This window comes from Dermochelys coriacea, chromosome 6 (assembly GCF_009764565.3).
Source record: "Dermochelys coriacea isolate rDerCor1 chromosome 6, rDerCor1.pri.v4, whole genome shotgun sequence".
Classification (NCBI taxonomy): Eukaryota; Metazoa; Chordata; order Testudines; family Dermochelyidae; genus Dermochelys; species Dermochelys coriacea.
In genome coordinates, this window is record NC_050073.1 from 73,885,573 (window position 1) to 73,910,805 (window position 25,233).

General features: G+C 37.4%; 1 protein-coding gene across 1 annotated transcript in view; it reads left to right on the top strand.

Annotated features, from left to right (window-relative positions):
• DPH6 (diphthamine biosynthesis 6) overlaps positions 1-25,233 on the top strand; it is a 389,640-nt gene that overhangs the window by 167,985 nt on the left and 196,422 nt on the right. Inside the window, 5 exon segments of the mRNA XM_038405768.2 lie at positions 2,022-2,109; positions 15,193-15,343; positions 17,136-17,267; positions 22,513-22,548; positions 22,551-22,641. Coding sequence (XP_038261696.1) covers positions 2,022-2,109; positions 15,193-15,343; positions 17,136-17,267; positions 22,513-22,548; positions 22,551-22,641 — 498 coding nt within the window.

A 25,233-nucleotide genomic window follows, 5' to 3' on the forward strand; every position in this document is an offset into this window, starting at 1 on the left:
ACAACTAGATTGCTTTGAGCTAGTTTAATTTCGAAGAGGACTAGATCAAAGCACGCTCACGAACTGTTCATGGGCATCAACAGCACATGGACAGTTAGACCATGCCAGGCTAGCATGGGATAGAGTCACACCCAAGCATGACATGAACTAATTATTCATATAGGAAAACCCCTTATTTAAAGTAGCCTTCGCCTCTGGAAATCATTATGTAAAAATGGAATCTTGGGGTTCCATGTTTATTCTCTCTCAGAGACTCAATATAAAATTTGTTCAGTTGCCAAGTAAATGAGAGATTTTCTAACTTCCAGACCTACAAATTGAACCTGGGATCGGGTCGGCAAGGTGGGTTCTTTTACAATTTAGCAATACCAATGGAACTTAGAGGTAATAATTCTATTGATGTGTGAACAAATACATCACCCATATCTCTTTCATTGTATCGATTTTTCAGAGCCAGAAATAATTTTTTGAAGTATTGATAGTAGAAACTTATTTTAGTTAGTGAAGAAGAAAATGAGAGTCTGAATACAGAGCAAAGTAGGTATCTTCTATAAAAAGATATGTCACTTTTTGCCCATTGCCATTTTTAGATGTCTCTCTGGAAAACATTAATCAGGTGTACCAAAATCGTGAATCCTTGGGAGCAAAGCAGTTGTAAAATTCACCGGTGGATTTTCATCTTAAATCTATCTGCTTCTGATATTGCCATTTCTAACCTATATTGAATGTCATCCTGATAACAATAAGCCAGATCATCACCTTTTGGAAATTTATATAGTTATGCTCATCATGCTGAGGATCTGATCCAAAATGTTCTAGGGATTATTTGCAATAAGAACACTCATTGGTTGTGTTCTGACTATAAGCACTGGTTTCTCTAGCTGATACCAATGTCCTTCCTTTAACTAACTTAATTTTATCATTTGACCCCTGGTTATCTTCCACTTACTCTGTAAATAGATTACATCCTGAAAAGTCTTAGTTTACAAAGTAGAGTATCTGTACTTACACTTCCTTAATGAAAATGTCAAGACTAGTTACTTCAGTGTAATTCCAAGTGAACTATCTGTGGGCCAGTAGCTTTACGGAGTACAAAAAAAATGATAATTTTTATGCATATGACTTTCTCTTACACCTTCTGAGATTTTTTTGCATCATCTTCTAATACTCTGTTTTCCCTTACCTGTCTTAATTCCATTGCTAAATGTTCTAGTTTTGAAACAGTGCAGGTGGGCGCAATAGGTATTGCCCCTCATGAATTGGAGGTTGACAGATTATGACTGTAAAAATGAAAACTAAATATTAACTAGTTTCAATCAGCGTATCTGAAGTTTACACCATTCCCATTAATGCATTTGGCATTAGCAAGTTGTATTTAGTAATTCTTCAACATGAGGTGTAAGATAGTTAAATGGCACAATCAGACTTCTCAGTGGGACAAATATTATAGTGCTAATTCTGTAGGAAGGGATTCCTGAAGCATTATTCAGTGGGAAATGAGGTTTCCCAAGATTTAATATGCTGATAAAATAAAAACTTAGTGGTTCTCTTGACTAACAAAGGGTTGGCTTGCTGTTGTGTCATCAGAGCTTTGGTCATCATGTCATTTATACGTACATACAGTGGGCCTGATTTTCATTCACGCCAAGGCCTGGTTACACTGCTTTGAAAGTTTGAAATAGACTTAAAATGGGTGTAAATTGCATTTATTTTCCACACATTTTGCAGTTGAAAAGCATGCTGGACCTATACCCCCATTGTTCAATGTTTTATGTTTTCTGAATTAAATTTATGACAATGAAATAAAATGCAAATTATGGGAGTCTGCTGAGTTTTTTCTATATTATACCAAAACTTATGACAAAAAGAGTTTCTCTTAATTAATCAGTTTTTTTTTAAAAGCAACAAAACCCTTCATCAGTAGTTGGTAAACCATGTTGAATAGTAGTGGAGGGACAGTGGGCATAGCCTATTCATAAAACCATGCATTAAAATACGGTGTTTATGATTCTGTATTTCAGGGACTCATCCCAAGTAGTTGTACATTCAGCTGATGCATTTGCACCTGTGGCTTACCTCCGCTTTTTAAAATTACACTTGGAGGATAAGGCAAGTACATCTTTCTAAATTTTATGTTCCTTTTAATAGACAGTGAAGACATATGGACTACTTCTTTTTTATGTTGCTTTTCACAATTTGGACTTCATCCAAGTTTTTAGCTCTGTCCTTCTATTTGCTGTAAAACCTGTACTTACTTCAACTGGTTTTTGGGAATTGCCATCAGAATGACCCAACACAGATGCTCACTTGTGCCAAATGAATGAATGGAAGTAGTATTTGTATAGCATTTTTCATCTTGAAACCTCAAGGCGCTTAGCAGACACTGTTCAGCCAAGCACATGTGCAACCGCTGAAGTGCAGCCACCCATGCTGTGGAACACAACTGATACCTTTGTATTAGCAAACCCTAAAAACAGCGTTGAGTTGCTGTGAGGTTGACTTTCTTATTGCTATTTTTGGTGAAAAGTAGATATCGAAGAGACCTGTTGATCCCCAGTAGATGAGTTGTATCTACCAGACCCTCATTTCACATATGGTAGAAAATCCAAGCTAGTAATGATTCTAAGTCTGGGAGGTGAAGCATCAGTCCCTAATCCTATTCCAGTCAGTAAAATGAGTTTACTGCAGAGGAGACACTCTGTCATATAAGGAGAGAGATGTCCAGCCAAACTTGATAGAGAACTTAAGAAATATTAGCAGTAGTTCAAAGGGATTCAATTTTTTTTTTACTTATGATTGCATGGAAAGTGTGCAATGTAGGAGTAAGAGCCCTAGTAATGGTAGAGGTACATGTGTGCTGACAGATTCTTGAGTATTGCACTCTTACCCATGACTATAGCATTGCTAATGAGGTTCAAAGACAACATTGTTTTCTTCCTTTTTGTGAGCACATTTTACCATCCATTTTCTCTTGATTATTATACACATGTAGTAAATCTTTCTTCCTTCTGTATGTTTGTAAATGGTAACATTTCATTTACAGACTTCTATACCCTTAGAGTATTTTTGAAATTTGGTTGAAATTTGAAATATTTCTGAATGATAAAAAAGAACATATTGACATATTTCTGCAATTAATGACATGTTGAGAATTTTGTAAAGGACTGCCAATAATACATCAAAGTAGGACTTTGTTACCAACTTTATTTTACAACACTGAACTCAGGTAAACTTACTAAATAATGTTAAAATGCAGGTAAGTTATATGGATAATAGATTTATAAGAGATTTCCTTGATGGCTTTTGTGTCAGGTATGAAGGTATTTCTTCTTTTAAGATCTATCTTGAAGACTGCTTTTGTTGAGGAAAAATGCCTGTTGATCTTCCTGCTGTGCTTGAAACCTTCTTGGTATTCCTTGGGGGAGAGGAGAGGGGATTCTGGTATTGCAGCTGATTGTAGTTTACTTTCCTTTTCTGTTTATTTTTACAGTCTGAAAATTAGTAAAGCTGTTTCATATACAGGGATCGTTACTGAATGCAACAGTGGGGGGTTTTTTGTTTTTTTTTTTTGTGTGTGCATCTGGTGACTTTTGAACACTTCAAGTATACATAGAGTACCAACAGTCTTTATTTAGGAGAGACAGTTTGTATATTTGTATCAATAAGCAACACTGTCTCCATTTTTGCATTCTGTCTCTCCAAAGAGATAAAGTGTTTCCCTATTTTCTTCCCAAATGACCTCATTCCTAGCTTTCCAACTGTGGCAGGTACTCCCTGCTTCATCCCATCCATTTCTTGTTTGGGAATTTTTAAATATAAAATCTTAAAACATTTGTATGAGAGACTTCGTGAAAATGATGTCAACCAGCTATGTGAAGTGAAACCAAATAAGTTGAATAATAGAAAACTCTGGTGAGGGAAAGTAGTGGAAATATATTAATATTTCTTTGGGGGCACTGACTTTATTGCTCATGGCAAACTTGATGCTAAAATGCACCATACATCACTACGGTGTGACAGGTTAGGGAAAATGAAAAACACAAAGCTTTACATAAATCAGGCAAAAAATCGTATTAAAATGCATTACATTTTATATAAGGATCAAGATTTTACTTTTATCTATTCAGAAGCTCTTTTCCCCTTCTTATGTAGATGTTTCAGATTTTGTTAAAGCCTCACAGTTTCAAGCAGTTTTATAGCAAATCATATTTCAAATTCATTGTAGACTAAGCTGTCACATTCTTAAAGAGGTAGGGTTATAGAAGCATGGTCTGGATTTTGGTATACACTAACATCTTCTAGAGTTAAAAAGGAAAATAGTTTATTTTCTAATGATGGTGTCGTGGGAAAAGGCATTAGAATCTTTTGGCTCTAGATTAATTTATTTTATGTCATGGTATATTATAAACTAGGTTTTCAAGAAGTTGTTACTATGGAGAGGCAGTCAATCTTTGAAGAGTGTAACATGTTACTAACTTAGCATAGTTTAGCCACGTAATGTTTAAATAACACTGTCAAGATTGATAACCATTGATAACTCTTCTAGTACGGTACCTTTTCTCCTCCATTATGTGTACAAAACCCATGATTTTTTTTAATCAGTTGGTAATTCAGCCCTTGAGAGATACCTTACCACAACAAATCACTGTGTTTACAATGGGAAAAATGTATTTCAGTAGAGAAATGGATTTTAGTTTCAAGAGGTTATTAAAAGCATGAGAAAAATATTTGCAATTTATGAAAAATATATAAAAGTAGTCATTTATATAATCATTTTGGAGAATCCATTAATAGACTGCATAGTATTTCCAAATTTCTAAAAGGAATGTGATATGTGGCTCAAATATAAATCATAGTATCAGTTTTGTTATGCATATCTCGTCCCTGAAATAACATCTCTATTTCTGTTTAAAAAGTCCCTTCTCTTAGTTATGTTTCACAGGCATTAATTTTACATTCTTTGAATTGACTATTTTATAATCATTTCCACAATTTTGGGTAGTGTATCTTTCTACAATATAAAAGAAGTCTGTGCTCTCTTTGCCATTCTGTGGTGCATTTTCTTCAGATAAATTTCTTCATATTTAACTACAAAGACTGGGTGGAAATTTGTTTTAGATTGTTTCTGGCAGCACAATGAACTGTTGTGCCTGGGGGAGATTAACATTTTATTCATTGTTCTCATTTAATACATTACTGTGAAATTTCAAGATGTATTTTTGCATAATAATGGAAAAGCTTTTTCCCCATCCTCTTTTCTTTCATTACCAATGATACAGAAAAGGCTAAAAAGATAATTTTCTTAATATTTTTATTAAAGTTTTATAAAAATGTTGGGTATCAACAGATCAAATAAGCTTTTTTTCCTTGGCTATTATAAACAACTAAAATAATATTGTTATTAATAGCACATTCATTTTGATAGTCCATGGAGACCTCATTTACATCATCAGAAAAAACAAGGTCAGTAATTGTGTTGTACATCACATAGAAATCTAGCTTCATCAATATTTTACCTCTCCTATAAGAGCTTGGCTTTGTACAGCAAAAATGTGAAAAAGCTTTTTACTTGTTCGTTTGCTGTGCTTGCTATCGATTCACACATATCCCTCCCCACAACAAACATCATGTCACATGCATATAATGAGTGAAATCTTAAACCTATTGAATGGGAGTTTTGTCATTGACTTCGGTGGGACCAAGATTTCACCCATTGTATTTTGCCTTATAGTTTGCCCATATGAAATCAGATGCTTCTACAGAAGATCACTGGTTTGAATCTGACCCAGGTGGTAGTGAGCTAAAATTGTTACTGTCTGATAACTGCTCATTGGTATGTGAAATACACTGATGGTCATTGTAAAGTTACTAGTGGACATGTGTCCATATTACAAAAGATAACATGACAATGACACCAATTGGCACCCTTGTTTATAATGTTTATAAAGAGGCCAAGGATTGAATGTAAACTGAAGTATGCTTTCACTTCTAGCAGTGGGCACTCCAGACTAGGCCTGAGGCATATGGAGCAGTATGGGGAATCTTGTAGCATTGTTGTCTGTGCTGTGCAAGTTCTGTGGGAACAGAGGATTTCAGTCTCTAGGACTGTCAAGGGGGGTATCTTTTGCAAGCACCCAAATTCACTTAGCCAGAAAAAAAAAGACTCTTGAAAGTTGAAGAGGGACTGGTTCTGTCTATGTACCTGACACTTTTGTGACCTTGGGCAAATTGTTGAATCTCTCTGTTCCCTAGCTTAATCATCAGTAAAAGGGGTATAATACTAAAGTAAACCATCCTAGAGTGCTTTGGCATGCTAAAAGCATGGTAAAATGTCTGGAGATAGGGCAGTTACCTTGCTAAGTTAGTCTCATGAATAACAAGAGATAGAAACCAATGCCACATACCACTGGAAAAATGAGAACCATGCCATTTTAATGGACAACAGTTTTCTCTAATCTTGGTGATCTCATAATATGAAACTTTAAATCACATCCTCCTTATAATATCCCCACCACCTTCATTTTTCTCTTAATTTTATTGGCTGCTGATTTTATAAGCAGTTCTTGTTTTCATGTTCAAATGCAGGAAAAGTTGCCCAGTAAAATTAAGTGGAGAAAATGTTAGGCTTTGAGGGAAAATAAAGGATGATAAGTTTGCTTACCTCCATTAGGATGTTGTAGCTCTAGTTGAATTTGTAAATTGGATCGGCTTATTGCCATAGCAGCAGAGGATTCTGATAGCTCCTCAGGCTGAGAATCACAGCCAAAGTACAAATGTCAACTTTTCTTTGCCTACAACAATATGAATGAAATAATTGAATAAAATAGGTAATACTCAGATTTTAAGACTAAAGTCATAGCTTGTGCTGATCTTGGACAAATTATTGTAAAATGAATGTTTTGTTCCCTCAGTCCCAGTAGTGCCTGCATCAGGTTACATGCACCCAGTAGCACAACTCACAGCACTATCTGCTATCCCTTAAGTTGGGTATATCCCAGAACTGGAAGAAAGACAAGTGTGGTTTTCTTCCTGTAACAGACAGTAGAAAGAAGAAAGGCAGGTGGTTGTTTGTCAGCCTGTGATAGAAAGTGATAGTCTTCTGTGTTTTTTGCTTGTTAGGTGGCATGATGTCCTGTAGGCCAGCCAATCCGCCTCTGTAAATTACATACCGAACCAAAATCATGAGATGAAGCTCACTTAATTGTTTGTGATGTTCTTTGAAATCCCTCAGCGGAAAGGTGCTGTAGCAATGCAAACAATTTCTAATACTCTTATGGCTCTGTAAAAGGCTAGCAAATCTTTCTAGCGAGTCAATTTGAGGATAACTTTAAAATATTTGTAAATGCTAGAGAATGTATCTGGGAAATGTTGCCATGCCTTATGTACTAAAGAAGTACAATCCTGCATGTTAGATTTAATTTAACTATATCTAAAATAAACCATTTTTGTCCAGCTTCTTAGAGCATCATATTTTCTGCTAATTTCCATTTGATTGTGCTTCTCATTTTCAATACTACTTTGAGAATGCTGAAAAAAGAAGCTTTGCATTTATTTGTACATCATGCTTTAAAAACATCACCTAATCCATAAGACTTCTTCGTCTTGGATTCAGACTATCAATGACGTGCTGGGGAAGGGAAAAAAGGAAAATCCAATCTACATCCAGGGAGTGTTGTGCCTTATTGCCCATTTGGCCTTTCCCTCAGCACATCTAGGTTCTCTCTCCACATTCTAAAAGCATAACTAACTCTGGCTCTAGGTATGCTTTCAAAACCTTTCTTACAAACGAAGTGGAAGTTCTTTTCGTTGTACACTGATTTATCTGAAGAGCTTAGTGAGCATACTAAACATCTCTTCTGTCATGCTATCTAGAGTGGCTCACGACCGTGAGTGCATATCTTAGGGCAGACTATCAAAAACAGGGTAGACACCCTAAACTGGTGGTGTGTTCTATAATTAGTTTTTACCAAGCCAATAACAAATGTGAACTCCTGGATCTCTATAACAGGAGTCACAGACAGTCCCCTTAGGCTCTCCAGTCTATCTTGCCCCCCAGACAAACTGGATTTAGTGACAAATGGTCACTTAATTATACCACATTCAGGTTTCTTCCTGTCTCAAGAAACCAATCACTTACACCCAGATTAGTTGGTACCCTAGATCTTACACCAAAGACAACATATGTAGCCAATCCACTAATAAATTATCTCAAGGTGTATTAACTAGGAAAAAGAAATGAGAATTATTTACAGGTTAAAGCAAGCAAACATATACACACACACGAGTTACACTCTAAATCCAAAGAGTGACAGAATTGTAGTCAATAGAAAGTGTCTTTCAGGGTAGACCCAGGAGGCAGCCCCTGGGGATCTCTGGCTTCAGTTCAGAGTCTCTGGCCCTTCAGAGTTCAATAGCCAAAAAATTAGAAAATTTTCCTGTAGCTTTGTTTTATTTCCTTCATTCAGCTTCGAAGCCCACAGTACGTAGCATTTCCCAGGTGCAATAATGCCATTAACCAATCCTTTACATTGCGATAATCTTTGATGGTCCATGTGATTTTGATAGTCCTTCTGGATGGGCCGAGGTGAGGGGGAGGGATGATTCCCAGGCCTGAGTTAATAAATTTAGAGTAAACATTTTCAAAGTTATAAAGCAAAACTTACCTATTTTCTTACAGCCTGGAATACAGATGTTAGAAGTGAGATTAATGCATGCAGCAATTTACAAGCATTTCGTAGAAACTGATCATTAAATACATTCTTATAAGACTAACGCCTGTTTTGAGCAAAACTAATATACAGCTGACCTCTCTGGTCTCCAGCCATGAGGTTGTCATTTCTTAGCTAGGGCCTGCAGCCTGGGTAAGAGCTGGCATCTGGCCTGCCAGTGCACAATATCAGAGAATGCTATTCACGTGTGCGTGGAGCCTTAGACACATAAGATAAGGTACCTGCTTACAAACTAAAGGCCTCTACCTAGAAACATGTATGCGTGTGCTTGACTTTGGAACACTTATGCGTGTGTTCAGCCATTGGAATACCTTATCAAGGGTTTCTGTGGACTCTCCATCACCGGAAATTTTAAAATCAAGTTTGGATATTTTTGCTAACAGATACGTTGTAGTTCAAACAGGAATTTAATTCAGGGAAATCCTATAGTCTGTATTATACAAGAGATCAGACTAGATGTTCATGTTGGTCTCTTCTGGCTTTATAATCACTGAATCTATTAATATAACTTTACTCATGTCCTATGTCAGTACAATGACTCATGTGAGTACAGTGAAGCAAATGCATAAGTGTTTTCAGGCTCAGAGCCAAAATTAGACTGATATCATACCATAGTGGGTGGGGAAAGAGGAGAAATACAGTAATCAATAGAAAAAAATAGATTGCTTAAGTGAAAGAGCATGAGTGTTGTTTTGTGGTAACAAAGATCCTATACTATTTTTTATTTTTAAATGGACAAACACAGAAGGGAAGATCATCTGTAGAACGTAAGTCCCTTTATGGCAGTCTCTTCATACTCTGTTTCAAGTTTCAACCTCTTAGGCAGATTAGTTTCACTGTAGGCAGTAATGGCAGGCCAGTGTTTGGACTAGCTCTGAAAACAGCAACTAAACCGGATCTGGCAGTTCTGCCTATGCTGGCATTGAGCCCATAGCCTAAGTTAGTGCCAGGTCCCACACCTAATGCTTCTGCTGAAGCCTGCACCTGTGCTGGTGCTGATACTGATTGATTACCTGCATTGTTGGAGTAATCCAGATTTCTGCCTTGAAAAGGCATTGCCATTTATCCTAAGCCTTGAAATCAACAGGACTACATAACTGTGCAGTCCTTTGTGTATTTACAGTGATATCAGATGATTCCTACAGCTTGACAGTAATTTCCAAAAGGAATGTCGATGAACAGGTGTTTATGTAAATGTATTGTGACAAAGCTCTGTCCTTGCCTCCGTGGGTCCCGCGTTTCCTGGCAGATTTCGCTAGCCTCAGAGGCTCACTGTGACCCTCCACGTAACCCTTCTTTCTCTAGAGACAAGGGTCACAGTCTGCTGAGCCATTTTCATCATAAGCCAGCGAGGGAGGTGAGGAGAAGTTATCCTTCCTTGCACAGTCTCTGTTGTCTCTGTCCCAGTCTCAGTGATTAATCAGGGGCAAAGGTGGCGGGGGGGGGAGCCGGGGCCCACCCTCTATTCCGGACTCCAGCCCAGGGACCCTAATAGTATCAGCTATGGTAGCTGACCTTTTAGAAACATGACATGTACAATTCCCTGGGCTACTTCCCCCACAGCAGCCCTCACTTCCTCAAGTTCCACTTCACCCTTACCTCAGGGCCTTCTTCCTTGTGCCTGATATGGTGTGTACTACTCAGCCTCTCCAACCACGCAACTTCTTCCCACAGCTCCTGACATGCACACCCACCTGACTAACTGGGAGGCTTTTAACTAGTTTCAGCCAGCTCCTGATTGGCTTCAGGTGTCCCAATCAACCTACCCTTCTCCCTGCCTTCTGGAAAGTTCTTAATTGGCCCCAGGTGTCTTAATTGACCTGGATCAGCTGCCATTTCACTTATCCTGGTACCAGGGATTTGTTTAGCCTGGAGCTAGTATATCCATCTCCCACTACTCTTCCATAGCCATCTGTCCTTGCCCCGTCACAGTATGTAATTATATTCAGTATATCAATATCTGTAAATGGAAGTTGATAGGACTATAATATGTACACATGCGTGGACACACACACACACATATATATAACCTTATTGATATTAATATATTTAGAAGAGAAAGAAGACAATGGTGGGAGTTATGAAAGTTTTATTTGGCTTAAGTTTGGGATGCTTGTATTATTCATAAATATCAGAGTCACAAGAGAATTCTGCAGTTGATCCTGAGCAAATGCTCGTATAATCTTCATATCCCAGACCATGAATTATGTGTATGATGCTTATTTTACAGAAAGGGTGTTTAGAAATTTACTTAAAAGTGTATGCTATAGAGCAGTGGAGGGCAACCTGCAGGCTGCATGTGGCCCATCAGGGTAATCTGATTGCGGCCCGCGAGACATTTTGCTGACATTGACTGTCTACAGGCATGGCCCCCCGTAGCTCCCAGTGATTTGCAGTTCACAGCAAATGGGAGCAGTGGGAAGTGGCGGGCTGCAGATTGCCCACCACTGCTATAGAGAGTTATTAAAAGTATAATTGGTACAGTTTTTATATCCCTTCAGTTGCCCACTGCTGCTATCGAGAGTTATTAAAAATACAATTGGTACCGTTTTTATATCCCTTCGCTTGTAAAATGCCTTCGTACCAAAAATTCAACCGTACAGGATTTGAAAGCAGAGGAAAATTATAACAAACCTCTCATAATATCTAAAAGAGCTTTCTATCTATAAAATAGTAACTTTAAAGAAACTAGTTTGTTTCTAGCCTTTGTAGATGATAAAGGGATTATATCATTGGAAAGGGGAATTCGTTCCTTTCAGTTATATGTTCATAGTCATGATGGATCATGAAACCTCTCATTGAGAGAGGAACATGTTCTTTTTTAGCAGAAATTCAACATTTTGGAAAAGAAGGAAGAGAAAATGTGACAAGTTGTTTTGGGGGCAAAACCAAGAGCAACACCATGATATTGGCACTGGTATTATGATGGTTGTGCACATGCTTATATAGGGGTAAGAGGAAGAGGCACAACCAGGCCACTGTTTTAACCTGCATTCACTGTGGTTCCAATGCTAAATGCCTGTTTCATGATGCATACAATCTTAAAATTAACCAGAGAAAGCAACTGTAAATTAATGCAAAACTAATTACATACTAGCAAGAAAAGTAATATCTTTTTCTGTTTGGTTGCATTGCCCAGTTTACAGACATGTATGAAAGGAGGCAGCTCTTGGAACATCACTGTTTCCCTTGTGGTTGCTCGTGGAGGGGCAATCTAGTTTGAGTGTTACTTACATGCTGTCTGAGAATCCTACCCCTTTATTTTCTAGACTTAGTTGAGGGGTTGTGGGTCTCATGTAGCCCCGTAGGCAACAACAAAACAGAACTACCCACAAAAATGGTAGAATTTGTTCAATTAATGGGAAAAGCTATGGATACTGTTGGATGCTAGTATGTTGTAATGGATGTAATGTTTGGAGTGCATATGTTGTTTGTGCTTAGCTACAGCTTTCAACTTGCCACTATTATGTTACATTCAGTTGACTTGTTTTAATGTACAGTTGGCTCACATAAAATAGACTATTGCCCCGTCTTTTACACCTTCCTAGGAGGAATGAATAAAATGAGTTCCAAGCAAAGAGCGTCAGCTCCTCTTAGAGCATAGTTTTAGTGTTTGCAGTTCTTGCTAAATTCCCCTTGAGCCTTTTTAGAGGCAGCTAGGGCTAAGGTTCCTCTCCTAGATAATGACCTTTTTGTAATTTAACCTTTCCTGAGAATTTCCAAACATACTGCTTTCACTTAGCTGGATCCTTTTACTCCCCAGTGAAGCCAGACATTTATGTAAATGTGGAGTTCTCAATGCAGACTTTTGACCCAAGCCACTGTGTGTGTGTGGGAGGGGGAGTTTGCTAGGGATCAGCCTCATAACTTAAAGAAAGCACTTTAACACTGGAATGAACTATATCATAGGTGTTTGGAGGGGCTTTTTTAGGAGAGAGGAAAAATACAAAGAGGAGATTATTTGGCTAATTATGATGGTCTAAATATTCAAAAGTGACAACTGATTTTTGGTGTGTCTGTTTTTGGATGCCTAGCTTGAGACACCTTGAAAGGGCCAGATGTTCAAAGGTGAGATGCACAGAGGAGCCAATTTAAGGTTAGACCAGTAACCTTAATTCTGGCATTTACAAGTTTAGTGCTTCACTGTACAACATAAATTTGATTATATGTAGTTTGATGTATGTGTTTCAATATATAGTGTGTAATTTGTCTGCATGCTGACAGGATATTTTCACCAGGTTCCAATTCTATGCTAGAAGACTGCAGAATTGTTCATATTGTTTTTTGTATTCCTTTTTTATCTTGCTTTATTCTGCTTTTTCCTCATTTTGTAGATTTAATGTGTAATAAAAATGCAATAATGTACATAGTTGCATAAGTTGCACACTGTAGGAAAAAACTCATTTAAAATTATGGGCCATTGAGCAGCAAATGAATTAATAGCATATGGAGGTAATGCTTATAGTAATATTCAGTCAAAGACTATGGGCAAAATTCTACCCTAGCTCATCACTGATGTGTTTAGATGGAGAGGAGCAGTATTAGCAAAGCCAAGTGTCTAGGAGTCACCATGCTGTACAGAACGGAGTGTCTCAGGAGGACTTGGTAAAACCACAGTGTACAATGGTTCTTTTGTTGCTCAAAAAATGAGAACCATGCACACTCTTTCTTCGCATCCAATATCTGCTGTTGAACACAGAGTGCATGAAGGTGCACTGGGGCATGGCCATGACCCTAAGCCAACTAATTATGCTTCCTTGGGTCTAAGGTGTACTTGCAGATACATTAATTTGGGTGTCCTTCACAATGTTCGAGAGAGTGCTAGTTATGTCAAGGTACAGTAGTAGGCACTTTGCATTTTTTTCCTTCCTATTGTATTGAACAACACAACAAAAGAATTTACCGTTGGGGAATATCTACACTGCAGCCAAAAACCCATGGCTGGCCCATGCCCGTTGGGTTCATGTTGCTCGGGCTAAGGGGCTGTTTAATTGTGGTGCAGATGGTTGGGCTCAGGCTGGAGCCCCACAATTAAAGGGCCCTTTAGTCTGAGCCGCGCGAGCCAGAGGCCAGCCGTAGGTTTTTAATTGCAGTGTAGACAAACCCTTAGTTTATACATTCTGGAAGATGCTGTTCTCCATGGGTCTTATCTGTGCTGTGGATTTTAATAGGTGTTGATGATGCTTGTGGACTCACTAGATCAGTCCAATGAGTATTTTTAGGATACATACATTTTTTGAAGTCAACCAGTCAGTCACTAGAACAGTAATGCTAAATATGTTTAACTTTCCTGTTATACTTTCCTAGATGGCAGTGTCAAATATTTTAATGTCAGAGATAACTATTCTATCTTTCTATTTTCCTGCCTGCTTTTGAATACTATCACTATCCTTTCCCTATCAGTAGTATCTCTGGAGGGTGTTGAACAGCACCTACTAAACGTAGACATTTTTAAATCAGCAGATTCAGATAACTTGCATTCAAGAATTGTAAAAGAGATGGCTGAGAAGCTTGCTGGACCATTAATGTTGATTTGCAATAAGTCTATGAAGCTCGGGGGAAGTCCCAGAAAACTGGAAGAAAGCTAATGTTATACAAATATGTTAAAAGGGTAAAACGGGATGACCTGGTTAATTATCATAGGCCTGTCACCCTGACACCAATCCTGGGCAAGATGGTGGAGTGGCCGAAACAGAACTCGATTAATAAAGAATTAAAGGAGGGTTTCTTCAATCTAGCAGAGAAGAGTATAACACAGTCCAATAGCTGGAAGTTGAACCTAGTCAAATTCAGACTGGAAATAAGGTGTACGTTTTAAACTATGAGAGTGATTAACAGTTAGAACAATGTAACAAGGTTTGTGGATTTTCCATCATCAGTAATTTTTACATTGAAATTTTTCTAAAAAATATGCTTTAGGAATTATTTTGGGGAAGTTCAATGGCCTGTACAGGAGGTCTGATTAGATGGTTACTATAGTTCCTCGTGGCTTTGGAATATCTGAATTCCTTATTTCTGGTAAAGTATATCTGTACTCGATAATGGTGGCATAGCTTTTATTTATTACAGCATTGTCTTGTCTTTGTTACCTTGAATATCGTCAGTCCATCTGTTGTTTTACATTGCTGAATCTGCATTATTATTCCATACTTCACATCAGCAGTGTCATATTGTATTGTGCTTTTTTGCAGTCCAGATAATGATGAATCCTGTTGCCTTTCCTTCATTATTGGTCCTAAGATTAAATTTCTTTTTAGGGCTATGTGACAAAGTTCCTCCTCTGCCTTGTTGGATCCTGCACTTATTGGTGGATTTGCTCGCATCTGGCCCGACCCTGTCACAGCTAATATTCCTTGTTGTAAAAATCTTAAGGGTTTGGGTTTTTTTAGGTTTTGAACATGACACTTTACCACAGCCTAGCACAATATTTGTTTGCTTATGTCAGAATATTTGTTTCAATCAGGTGGAATCTTCAGACAAGTTTATGATCTGTAGCTGTTCTTGCAAGGTCAGCTGTAATGAGGATAGTATTGAACCTATATCTGAGGAAGATGGACCACAGAAAACCCCTCCGATCATCTGGAAATTATCGGAACATAATTCTCTGCAATACAGTGAGTTTTGAATACCTGCATACCTCTCTGTCATTAGGAGAGGGGGTTATATTTATTTCATATACTCTTGTGGAACATATTAAACATTATAAAAAAAATTCTGTTTGGTGAATGTTTGTAATCTTTTTGCTGTCCAGACAGTCTGAAGAAAAAATGCATCTGGGATAATACATATAAGGAGAAACTTTTTGTCTCTGAACAAGGAGATCATCTTGGGTGATGACATACAATATTTATACTTATGCGTTTGAGATTAATTCCAAGATTGATCCTGCTTCTTGATAGGATAACCTTGTCAGTTTTTTATAAGAGAAAATACCAAGTTTTCACAACATCGCCTCTATCCATGTAATTTAATCTGTTTTATAATTTAACCTTCAATTAATTGGATTGGAGAAAAGGTTATGGTGGCATAAAAAAATCACACACACACCCCCAGTCCCTGCATCTTTTAAAAATATAAAATAGCCTGCTCTGCCTCAATTTTCAGTGTACCAAAAAGTTCCTTATGTACTTTCTCTTGTGGTTGGAATGTGAAAGTGGTACTGTTACAACTTTCTTTTCAATCAGACTACTTTCACAATTTTATTTGGTGTCCATGCAGCTTCTTGTGCTCAGAAGTGACTCAGCCTGTTCTATCTGGAGGCAATTGACTCAGATTTATACATCGGTGAATTCATACATGTAATTCGCATTAGTGTTAATGGGCAGTACAACCTACCAATGTTGAAATCCTTCTTGATGATATGTCCATGCCTCCTAGCATTTGAACTGTAATGTTCTGAATCTTATTTATCTGTATTAGAGCCAGTTCCTGCAAATAGTTACTTCTGCAAGGAGTTGCATTCACTTGCATAAGGGCAGAGGTATTATACACAGAGCCCTGCTTGGGTTCAAAATTTGTATCTGCATCTGATCTGCAGTCTGCAGATATGGTCTACGGATATAGATATCCGCAGAGCAGGGCTTGAACTATATCTGCAGAAGATTGCAGATTCATGCCCTTAGACTACAGCTCTGAGACAAGAGACTTTGGGTGAAATCCTAGCCCCATTAACTACAAGGATAAAACTCCCATTGACTTCAGTAGAGCCAGAATTTCACCCTTCGTCTTCCTCCACGTTATAAGGCATCATGTACATTTTAGAAACAAATAAGAACTCCACCTTGCATTAATGGGAATATGCAATCATTGCAACACTGATTGGGAGAATGTTGTGTTCAAGTAAGATGCAGAAAATAACCTCCCCCTATTTCCTGTAATTGTTAATTCAAGAAGTATTTTTAGAGTAAAATTTTCAAAAGTGCCCAAGTCCCATTTTCAAATTGAAAGTTTTACTTCTGAGTGCCTAGCAGCCAATGTTTTCAAAGATATTTAGGCATCAAAAAATGTGGCATGGGGCCTAATTGGAATTTCAAAAGGGCCTTAGCAGGTTAGGCACCTAACTCCCATAGATAAGGTGGTATAGCTACTGAAATTTCAAGATGGACAAATAATACTTTAGATAACGCAATTTTAAAGAAAAGAGTATATTCTGGAGAAAATTTGTGGGAGATGATTTTGTCAGGTTCCATTTGGAAACGCTGATGACTGCACATTTACTTTTGATAGTTGTGTTATATCTTACTGTCTGTAAATCATTTTTGAAGATGATCTAATAATCTATGATTTTGCTCTAAAAGTTTTTTCTTCCTGAGCATAGACAATTTGGTTTAAAAGATTTTCTTTGATAAACCTTAATCTGATGTCTTTTGTCTTTGTAATCAGATTGATTTTCTTTCATTCCTTTAGGGAAGCCATTAGAATGTTCTGGAATATCCTTAAGTGGTTACCAGTGGGTTTCAGGCATCACTGTCCGCTTCCTTCCACTAGAAGGAAGGAGTATTCAAGATGCTGCTCAGGAGGCGTTTTCTTCCCTCCAAGGTGCTTTATTAATCTGAGCCATTATTTATCACTAAAACAATTTTTTTAAATACAGTGCAAAGTAAAGAGCTGATATATTTTTATGTTTTGATAACTTTATGATTATAAACTTACAATCTCAGGCTTTCCTCAGGCTGGCATCATGCTGTGAAGACTGCTAACTTTAATATTGAATATATTGTAATGTGCACAGATTTTGAAGACCCTAAAAAGCAAGGATAGGGGATAAAATCATTATATCAGAATTATTTCCAAAATATTCTTAACAGCTTTGTGGAAGACAACTCTACACTTTTATGTAATGGAATATATACAGTTTATATGTGTACCTTTCTAGATATAATGCATACATAGTCTGTCTGTGCATGTGTGTTCTAGATGCTGACTGCTTGGTAAAGTGCTTTTGTTACCACAATAATTTTAAATAAATTTTCCAGAAAGCTGTTGCTCTTGTACATTTTGGCATCTAGGATTAGGTCAGTAGCAGTAAATCTCATTTATGTACTTAATGCAAAGGAAAAATTGCTGTCTTGGGAATCATGGAAGCCAGATTCCTTGCTATCATACTCTTACAAGATATTGAATATAAAACAAAATGTTCCCATTTTGTTTTGCAGTCTTTTTGCATTTTAAACTTTTAAATAAAGAATGTTTATGCAGGCTTTTTTCATTCATAAAAATGAAAATCATTCTTAGTGACTATTTGGGTAGGCTTGTAATCTTTTTCACGAATTCTTGTAATATATTAGCCCATAAAATCTTTACATTTGGCTTGTGCAGCTGAGTTCATGACTGAATACAGAATGATCAAGAAGCTTTAGCATTTTTAGAAAGCAAAGAAGTCATGCTTTCTAGATGGCCTTTAAGCTAGTTTTTAACAGCCTGGAAATCAGCAAAGAGGGTGTAATCAAACTTGTAGTTAAAGGCACTAGTGTTTAGCGTAAATCTTTGGGCATAATCTGTAAATTGAAGCAAAGGGGTTCTATAACACTTTCCTTGGTTCTCATTTTATTTGTTTGGATATCTGCCAATCCAAACGTTATATGTTTTTGCCTTGCCATCCATCAGAAGTTTTTTTTTTTTTAAAACCTACTTATTGTGTCACTGGCTAGTTGAGTAGCCTATTGCTTTCAGCATATTACTTGTATTTACTGTATTTGCTGTATTGTTTTCCATTTCTGGCAAAATAGTAGCTTTTTGATCCTTGGTAGTAAATGTCAATGCTCACATTTCCTGTGGGGTTTTTGCCTTTTCGTGTGGAGGGTGGGAAAAGCTGAAAGAATTATGATCCTGTCATCTGTAGAAACCACAATATGTTTCTTTGCCAAATTTTTCTGAGTGCTAAACTGATCATGTGCCGGTATGCATGAGCCTTTTCCTGAACTCTTACTAGCAATGTACTTAGGACTTCAGCCTGTTCTCTGTCATGGTGGGAGAATGGAGCATACTCAAGTCCTTTTAACTTGCTCCTTGCAAGGTTAATTGATTTAATCACCTCTAAAGAAGATGAGTTTTGCCAGAAGGATTTAGAAATGGAAATTTGCTACTGGAATTCATGAAACATATGATAGTCCTAGCCCATAATATCAAAACCCGAAGAGGGAATCTAGTGCTGTACTTTGTCCATGTATTTACTTTTTCAAGCTATATTTTTTATTCAAACTTTTCTTACATTAAAGTTTTTGGAAGGAGACAAAAATTACAATAGTAAATGTTATCTATAGAGGGCCAGTTCCTGAGCTATTGTAAATTGGCATTATCCAACACAGTGATCTGGCCCAGAATTGTATGTATTACACAGTACGGACTTATTGATGTTCTTTCTTGTGCATTTTCAGGGTAAGGATTCTACTCAGGTCATCCGTTAATAAATAAATGTGTAGTTGTAGGTGTGTCACTCCCAGGATATTAGAGAGACAAGGTGGGTGAGGCAATATCTTTTATTGGACCAACTTCAGTTGGTGAGAGAAACAAGCTTTTGAATCATACAGAGCTCTTCTTCAGAAGCTCAAAAGTTTGTCTCTTTCACCAACAAAAATTGGTCCAATAAAAGATATTGTTACTCACCTTGTCTCTCTATATAAATAAATAGCATTCTGGTACTTGTACTTCTAGTACTTGAAACTATCCTAAAGAACAAAATTGTCAGACACATAGATGAACATAATTTGTTGGGAAATAGTCAACATGTTTCCCCTAGGAAAGGGAAATCATGCCTCACCAATCTCCTAGAATTCTTTGAGGGGGTCAGCAAGCATGTGGACAAAGGAGATCCAGTGGATATAGTGTATTTAGATTTTCAGAAAGCCTTTGACAAGGTCCGTCACAAAAGGCTCTTAAGCAAAATAAGCAGTCGTGGAATAAGAGGGAAGATTCTCTCATGGATTGGTAACTAGTTAAAAGATAAGAAACGAAACAAAGGGTAGGAATAAATGGTCAGTTTTCAGAATGGAGAGAGGTAAATAGTGGTGTCCTCCAGGGATCTGTACTGGGCCAGTCCTATTTAACATATTCATAAACCATCTGGAAAAAGGGGGGTAAACAGTGAGGTGGCAAAATTTGCAGATGATACAAAACTACTCAAGATAGTTAAGTGCCAGGCAGACTGTGAAGAGCTACAAAAGGATCTCACAAAACTGGGTGACTGGGCAACAAAATGGCAGATGAAATTTAGTGTTGATAAATGCAAAGTAATGCATATTGGAAAACATAAACCTAACTATACATATACAATGATGGGGTCAAAATTAGAGAGAGATCTTGAGTCATTGTGGATAGTTCTCTGAAAACATCCACTCAATGTGCAGCGGCAGTCAAAAAAGTGAACAGAATGTTGGGAATCATCAAGAAAGGGATAGATAAGACAGAAAATATCATATTGTTGCTATATAGATCCATGGTATGCCCACACCTTGAATACTGCATGTAGATGTGGTCGCCCCATCTCAAAAAAGCTGTATTGGAATTGGAAAAGGTTCAGAAAAGGGCAACAGAAATTATTAGGAGTATAGAACGGCTTCCGTATGAGGAGAGATTAATAAGACTGGGACTTCTCAGCTTGGAAAAGAGGCGACTAAGGGGGGATATGATAGAGGTCTATAAAACCATGAGTCGTATAGAGAAAGTAAATAAGGAAGTGTTATTTACTCCTTCTCATAATACAAGAACAAGGGGCCACCAAATGAAATTAATCGGTAGCTGGTTTAAAACAAACACAAGGAAGTATTTTTTCACGCAACGCACTGTCAGCCTCTGGAACTGCTTGCCAGAGGGCGTTGTAAAGGCCAATATCATAATGGGATTCAAAAGGGAGCTAGATAGATTCATGGAGGATAGGTCCATCAATAGCTATTAGTCAGGGATGGGCAGGAATGGTGTCCCTAGCCTCTGTTTGCCAGAAGCTGTGATTGAGTGACAGGACATGGATCACTTGATGATAACCTGTTCTGTTCATTCCCTTTGGGGCACCTGCCAGGGGCCACTGTCAGAGGACAGGATACTGGGCTAGATGGACCTTTGGTCTGACCTAGTATGTCCGTTCTTATGTACTTTCACTTCAAGAGCGGTTGTGTCCTAATGAGGCTGAGTCATAACTGACCAAATCCTACAGACTCCTAGATGGCAGTGAAAGGCCCCAAACTCAGTAGAAATACCATGTACTTATTTTGTGTATCATAGATATAAGCTCTGTGGAGGCTATCTCTATGAACAAATGGATGGAGGATTTGTAGGTGGGCCAAGAAAATGGTGTGGGGATGTGTAGGTAGAGAGTGGTAGTTAGGCACAGTTGGTGAAGCTTCTTTCTACCAGACACAGTTGTTCAGGTCACCAGCAGTGCCCTGCCTCTGTATTGGGAGAAAAATTCCATCTCCCCACTCCCCCCAACATACATGCATAATTCCTCTTTCAGGGGAGAGCAGGATTTCACCTTTTTATCTTTTTTTAAAGTGAATCATTATTGTAACAAAGTTAAGAATTATGAACGTTAAGAAATAAATTCCCTTTTTTTTCAACTTGGTCAAATACAGTTATACATCAATCAAATTAGTTTTTCAGTTCAGCCCAGTATTTCCTCCCCAAAAATATGTTTCAAATCACACACATTAAACTGTAACTTGAGAAAAAAATAATGCTTGGCAAAAATGTTCCACTGACTGGAGTTTGAAAAGTGCACTTATTTCCTAGCTGACTAAAGAAGAGCTCTGTGTAAACTCACAATCTTGTCTCTGAATATTTAAAAGAATGGAGACATTTTACATGAAAACTATTCGCTTTCACTTTAGCCTCACTCAGCACATTATCTTTATGCTCTCATCCTGCTTGCGAATTAGAACGAAAATATCTATGTCCAATCTATATCTTTAAAGGGCAATATAGCCAAAACTATCATGAAGGGAGGCTTGCGTAGCAGTTAATTCATGTCACATGGGATCCTATTACTGTATATGTTCTGTATTCTTTCACACTTTTCAGAGAAAGCTTTGTACTTAACTTAGCTTCTGTAGCTCTTGAGATTTAAATGCAGAATATGAGGACCACACAGTAATATAGTGTCCCACAAATTTTGATAAGGCGCTCAAGATGGAAATGTTTGTTTTAAATTGCATCCTGTTAACTCCCTTAACTTTATTCTTCTTTCTTTATACAATTAGCGCTGGCTCAGTCCATTTTCACAACCATACCCCTTTATCCTGAACCTAGTTTATCTGTTCTCTGACACCAAACATGTGTGTCCTTATTTCACCCCTCTGCATATCACCCCCAGCTCCTTTAGTCTCTCCAACCGTTTACACCCTTTTACTTATGCTGAATTGGCCATTGCTTAATCTCCAGCAAGTGTATGATAAATTGCTGGAAATTGTAGTATATTCTACTATCCATTATTTTTATTTTTGCACAGTAGCACAGTGGAATGTAGACTGCTATATATATGTATTTTATAAGATACAATGTATTTTCTTAAGACAAGTGTAAGTTCAGGTTTGAAGAATTTTCAGTTATGTTTTATCTCCATATTATTAGATAAAATTACACAAAAAAGCACTTAATAAAAAACTAAGGCTATATCATCAAAGATTATTGTAAGGGGAAAAGTAATATATTAGTAAAGCACTCAGTCATGTTAAGTATTGTTAGGTTATTATCATTTGATTTTCTTGGACAAACATAAGATACCTCTGCTATCTTTCTATGCACATTTCAAATGTTCTATCTTTAACAGCTATATTATATTTTTTTCTGGCAGCTAATATGAATTCAAAGGGATTGGAATTGAAAGATATTATTTGGTCCATCTGTATATGAAGAACATGAAAGATTTTGCTGTTATAAATTCAGCTTATGTGACAGAGTTTGATTTGTGTCCACCGGCAAGGTAGGATCAGACTATTGCTATGGTATATTTATGATAACACTGTAATATACTGTATTACTACTACTATATTTATGAAGCTTTTGTACACTTTTTTTGTGTCTCACATATTCAGAAGTAGGCTTTTGTACACCTTTTTCTGGGGAGCATACTGTTTTTTCATCATACACATTTTATTTCCTTCATGGAACAATTGCTACAATAGCATACGCATATCTACCGTGTAATTAAAAGCATGTATGTGGCAGGGAGATCCTGTCAATGTTCCCAGTATGGTGAGCCTGACTCCTTTTGTTGGCAGAGACCAAGCTTATCCCTTTCAGTATATGTCTAGTGTCTATCAGACTAGAGCTCCAAACTTCCTGCCAGGTCTGTTCGAATGAGCCAATCTAATAGTCTAGGCCTACAAGATCATCCACAGTTCCAATTCTGTACTGCTCATGACTTCCAGGTTATGTAGCAGTTTTATGTTGGAAAGTGGACTGATGTAGCAAATACTTAGGTCACTGAAAATCTTACTACAATTTTTGAAAGTTGTGTGTCAAATCTAGAAAATTCCATTTACAGATAAAGTAAAAAAGAATTTTTTTAATTTGGATTTTTTTTTTGTTAGAAGAGTACATTATGGGGGGGAAGCAGTAGATGGGATATAGCTCAACTTTAGCAAGGCTTTTGATACTATGTCACTTGACTTTCTTATAAACAAACTAGGGAAATATAGCCTAGATCAGTGGTTCCTGAACCTGTTCCGCCACTTGTGCAGGGAAAGCCCCTGGCTGGCCGAGCCGGTTTGTTTACCTGCCGCGTCCGCAGCTTCAGCCGATTGCAGCTCCCAGTGGCCACAGTTCGCTGCTCCAGGCCAATGGGAGCTGCTGGAAGCGGCACGGGCCAAGGGTTGTATTAGAAGAAGTGTTGTAAGGAGCACACAAGAAGTAATTTTTCCACTCACTCTACTCAGCAGTAATAAGCCCTCAACTGGAGTATTGAGTTCAGGGCACCACACTTCAGGAAAGATGTAGTCAAATTGGAGAAAGTCCAGAGGAGAGCTTTAAAAATGATTAAAGGTCTAGAAAAAGTGATTCACAAGGAAGGATTGTAAAAAAAAATTGGTTTGTTGAGTCTGAAGGAGAGAAGGCTGAGAGGGGACATGTTAACAGTCTTCAAGTACATAAAAGATTGTTATGAAGAAGAGGGTGATGAATTGTTCTCCTTGACCTCCTAGGACAGAACAAGAATCATAGGACTTAAATTGCAGCAAGGGCGATTTAAGTTAGACACTAGGAAAAAATTCCTAACTTATAAGGGTAGTTAGCACTGAAACAAGTTACCTAAGGAGGTTGTGGAATCTCCGTCACTGGAGGTTTTTAAGAATTGGTTAAACAACTATCTGTCAGGGATGGTCTAGGTAATACTGAGTCCTGCCTCAGTGCTGGGGACTGGACTAGATGACCTATTGAGGTGTCTTCCTGTCCCACATTTCTATGATTCACTGATTTCCAGAATGAGATCTAGAAAGACTCTTGCACCTTACAGTGCTTAGCAAATGAAATACTGATAGGTTGACTAACTGCTTTTCATTTAGTTTACAGAACCCTATCCACAGTTAATGTGATGTACTTAAAACTTGAAAACTTTAACTTCAGGTTAGTTAAGGTAAAATTCAGTTTTTGTTCATGTTTATAAAACATCTAATATCAGCATAAATGGAGGAAGAGTTGAGATTATTATCATTCAGTTAATGAAAGTGCTATACATAATTATATATATATTGGTAGATATATATGGCTATATATATATATGGCAATAGATATATGGGGCAATAAATTGCTATAACAAAGCCACTTAATTACCAGATGTGATATGGTGCAGTAATACCTTTTTGACTCAAAATATTCTTTGCATAAATAATACCCTAGTCCATTTTCCAGGATTGAGTGAACAGAACCATGAAAGATCTATGTAACAATATTCCCTACAAAATGCTTGCTTTTATTTCAGAGTTAAATGTGCCTAAAGATGGGGATACCATCACTTCATTTAGGAAACTATTCCTATCCCTAAAATCTCTGGTTGAGAAGAAGGTTTTTCTAATATTCAGCCTAAATTTTCGTTTTTAAAAATTACATCCCATTTCTCCTAATTTTGCCTGCCTGAACAACCATAAACATTTCCACTTCTTTGTTAGCTTTTACACTTTTCTGGACTTTCCAGATTGTCAATATCTTTTTGAATTATCTTCCCAGAAGTGAAAGCAATATTCCAGGTGCAGTCACACCACAGGGGTAAGGAATGGAACTTTTTCCTCAGTGCTCTTTTGTGTAACGCCTGTGTGTATGCTGTTCCAAATTGTATTGATCTTTTTATTGTCTGCCATGTTGTATTGCTAACTCTTGTATACTGTTCTGGCCACTGTCACCACTGCATCTCTTTCATCATTGCTGCTTTCCAATTTTACCCTCCCATTGAACATCTGTGTTTGGGATTATAAATACCCAGAACAAGCATACTTGCATTTTCATCATACCTAATTTGGTATTCTCTGTGAATTTATTAACTTAATGCATACCCTCTCCTTCAGATCATTAGTTGAAATAT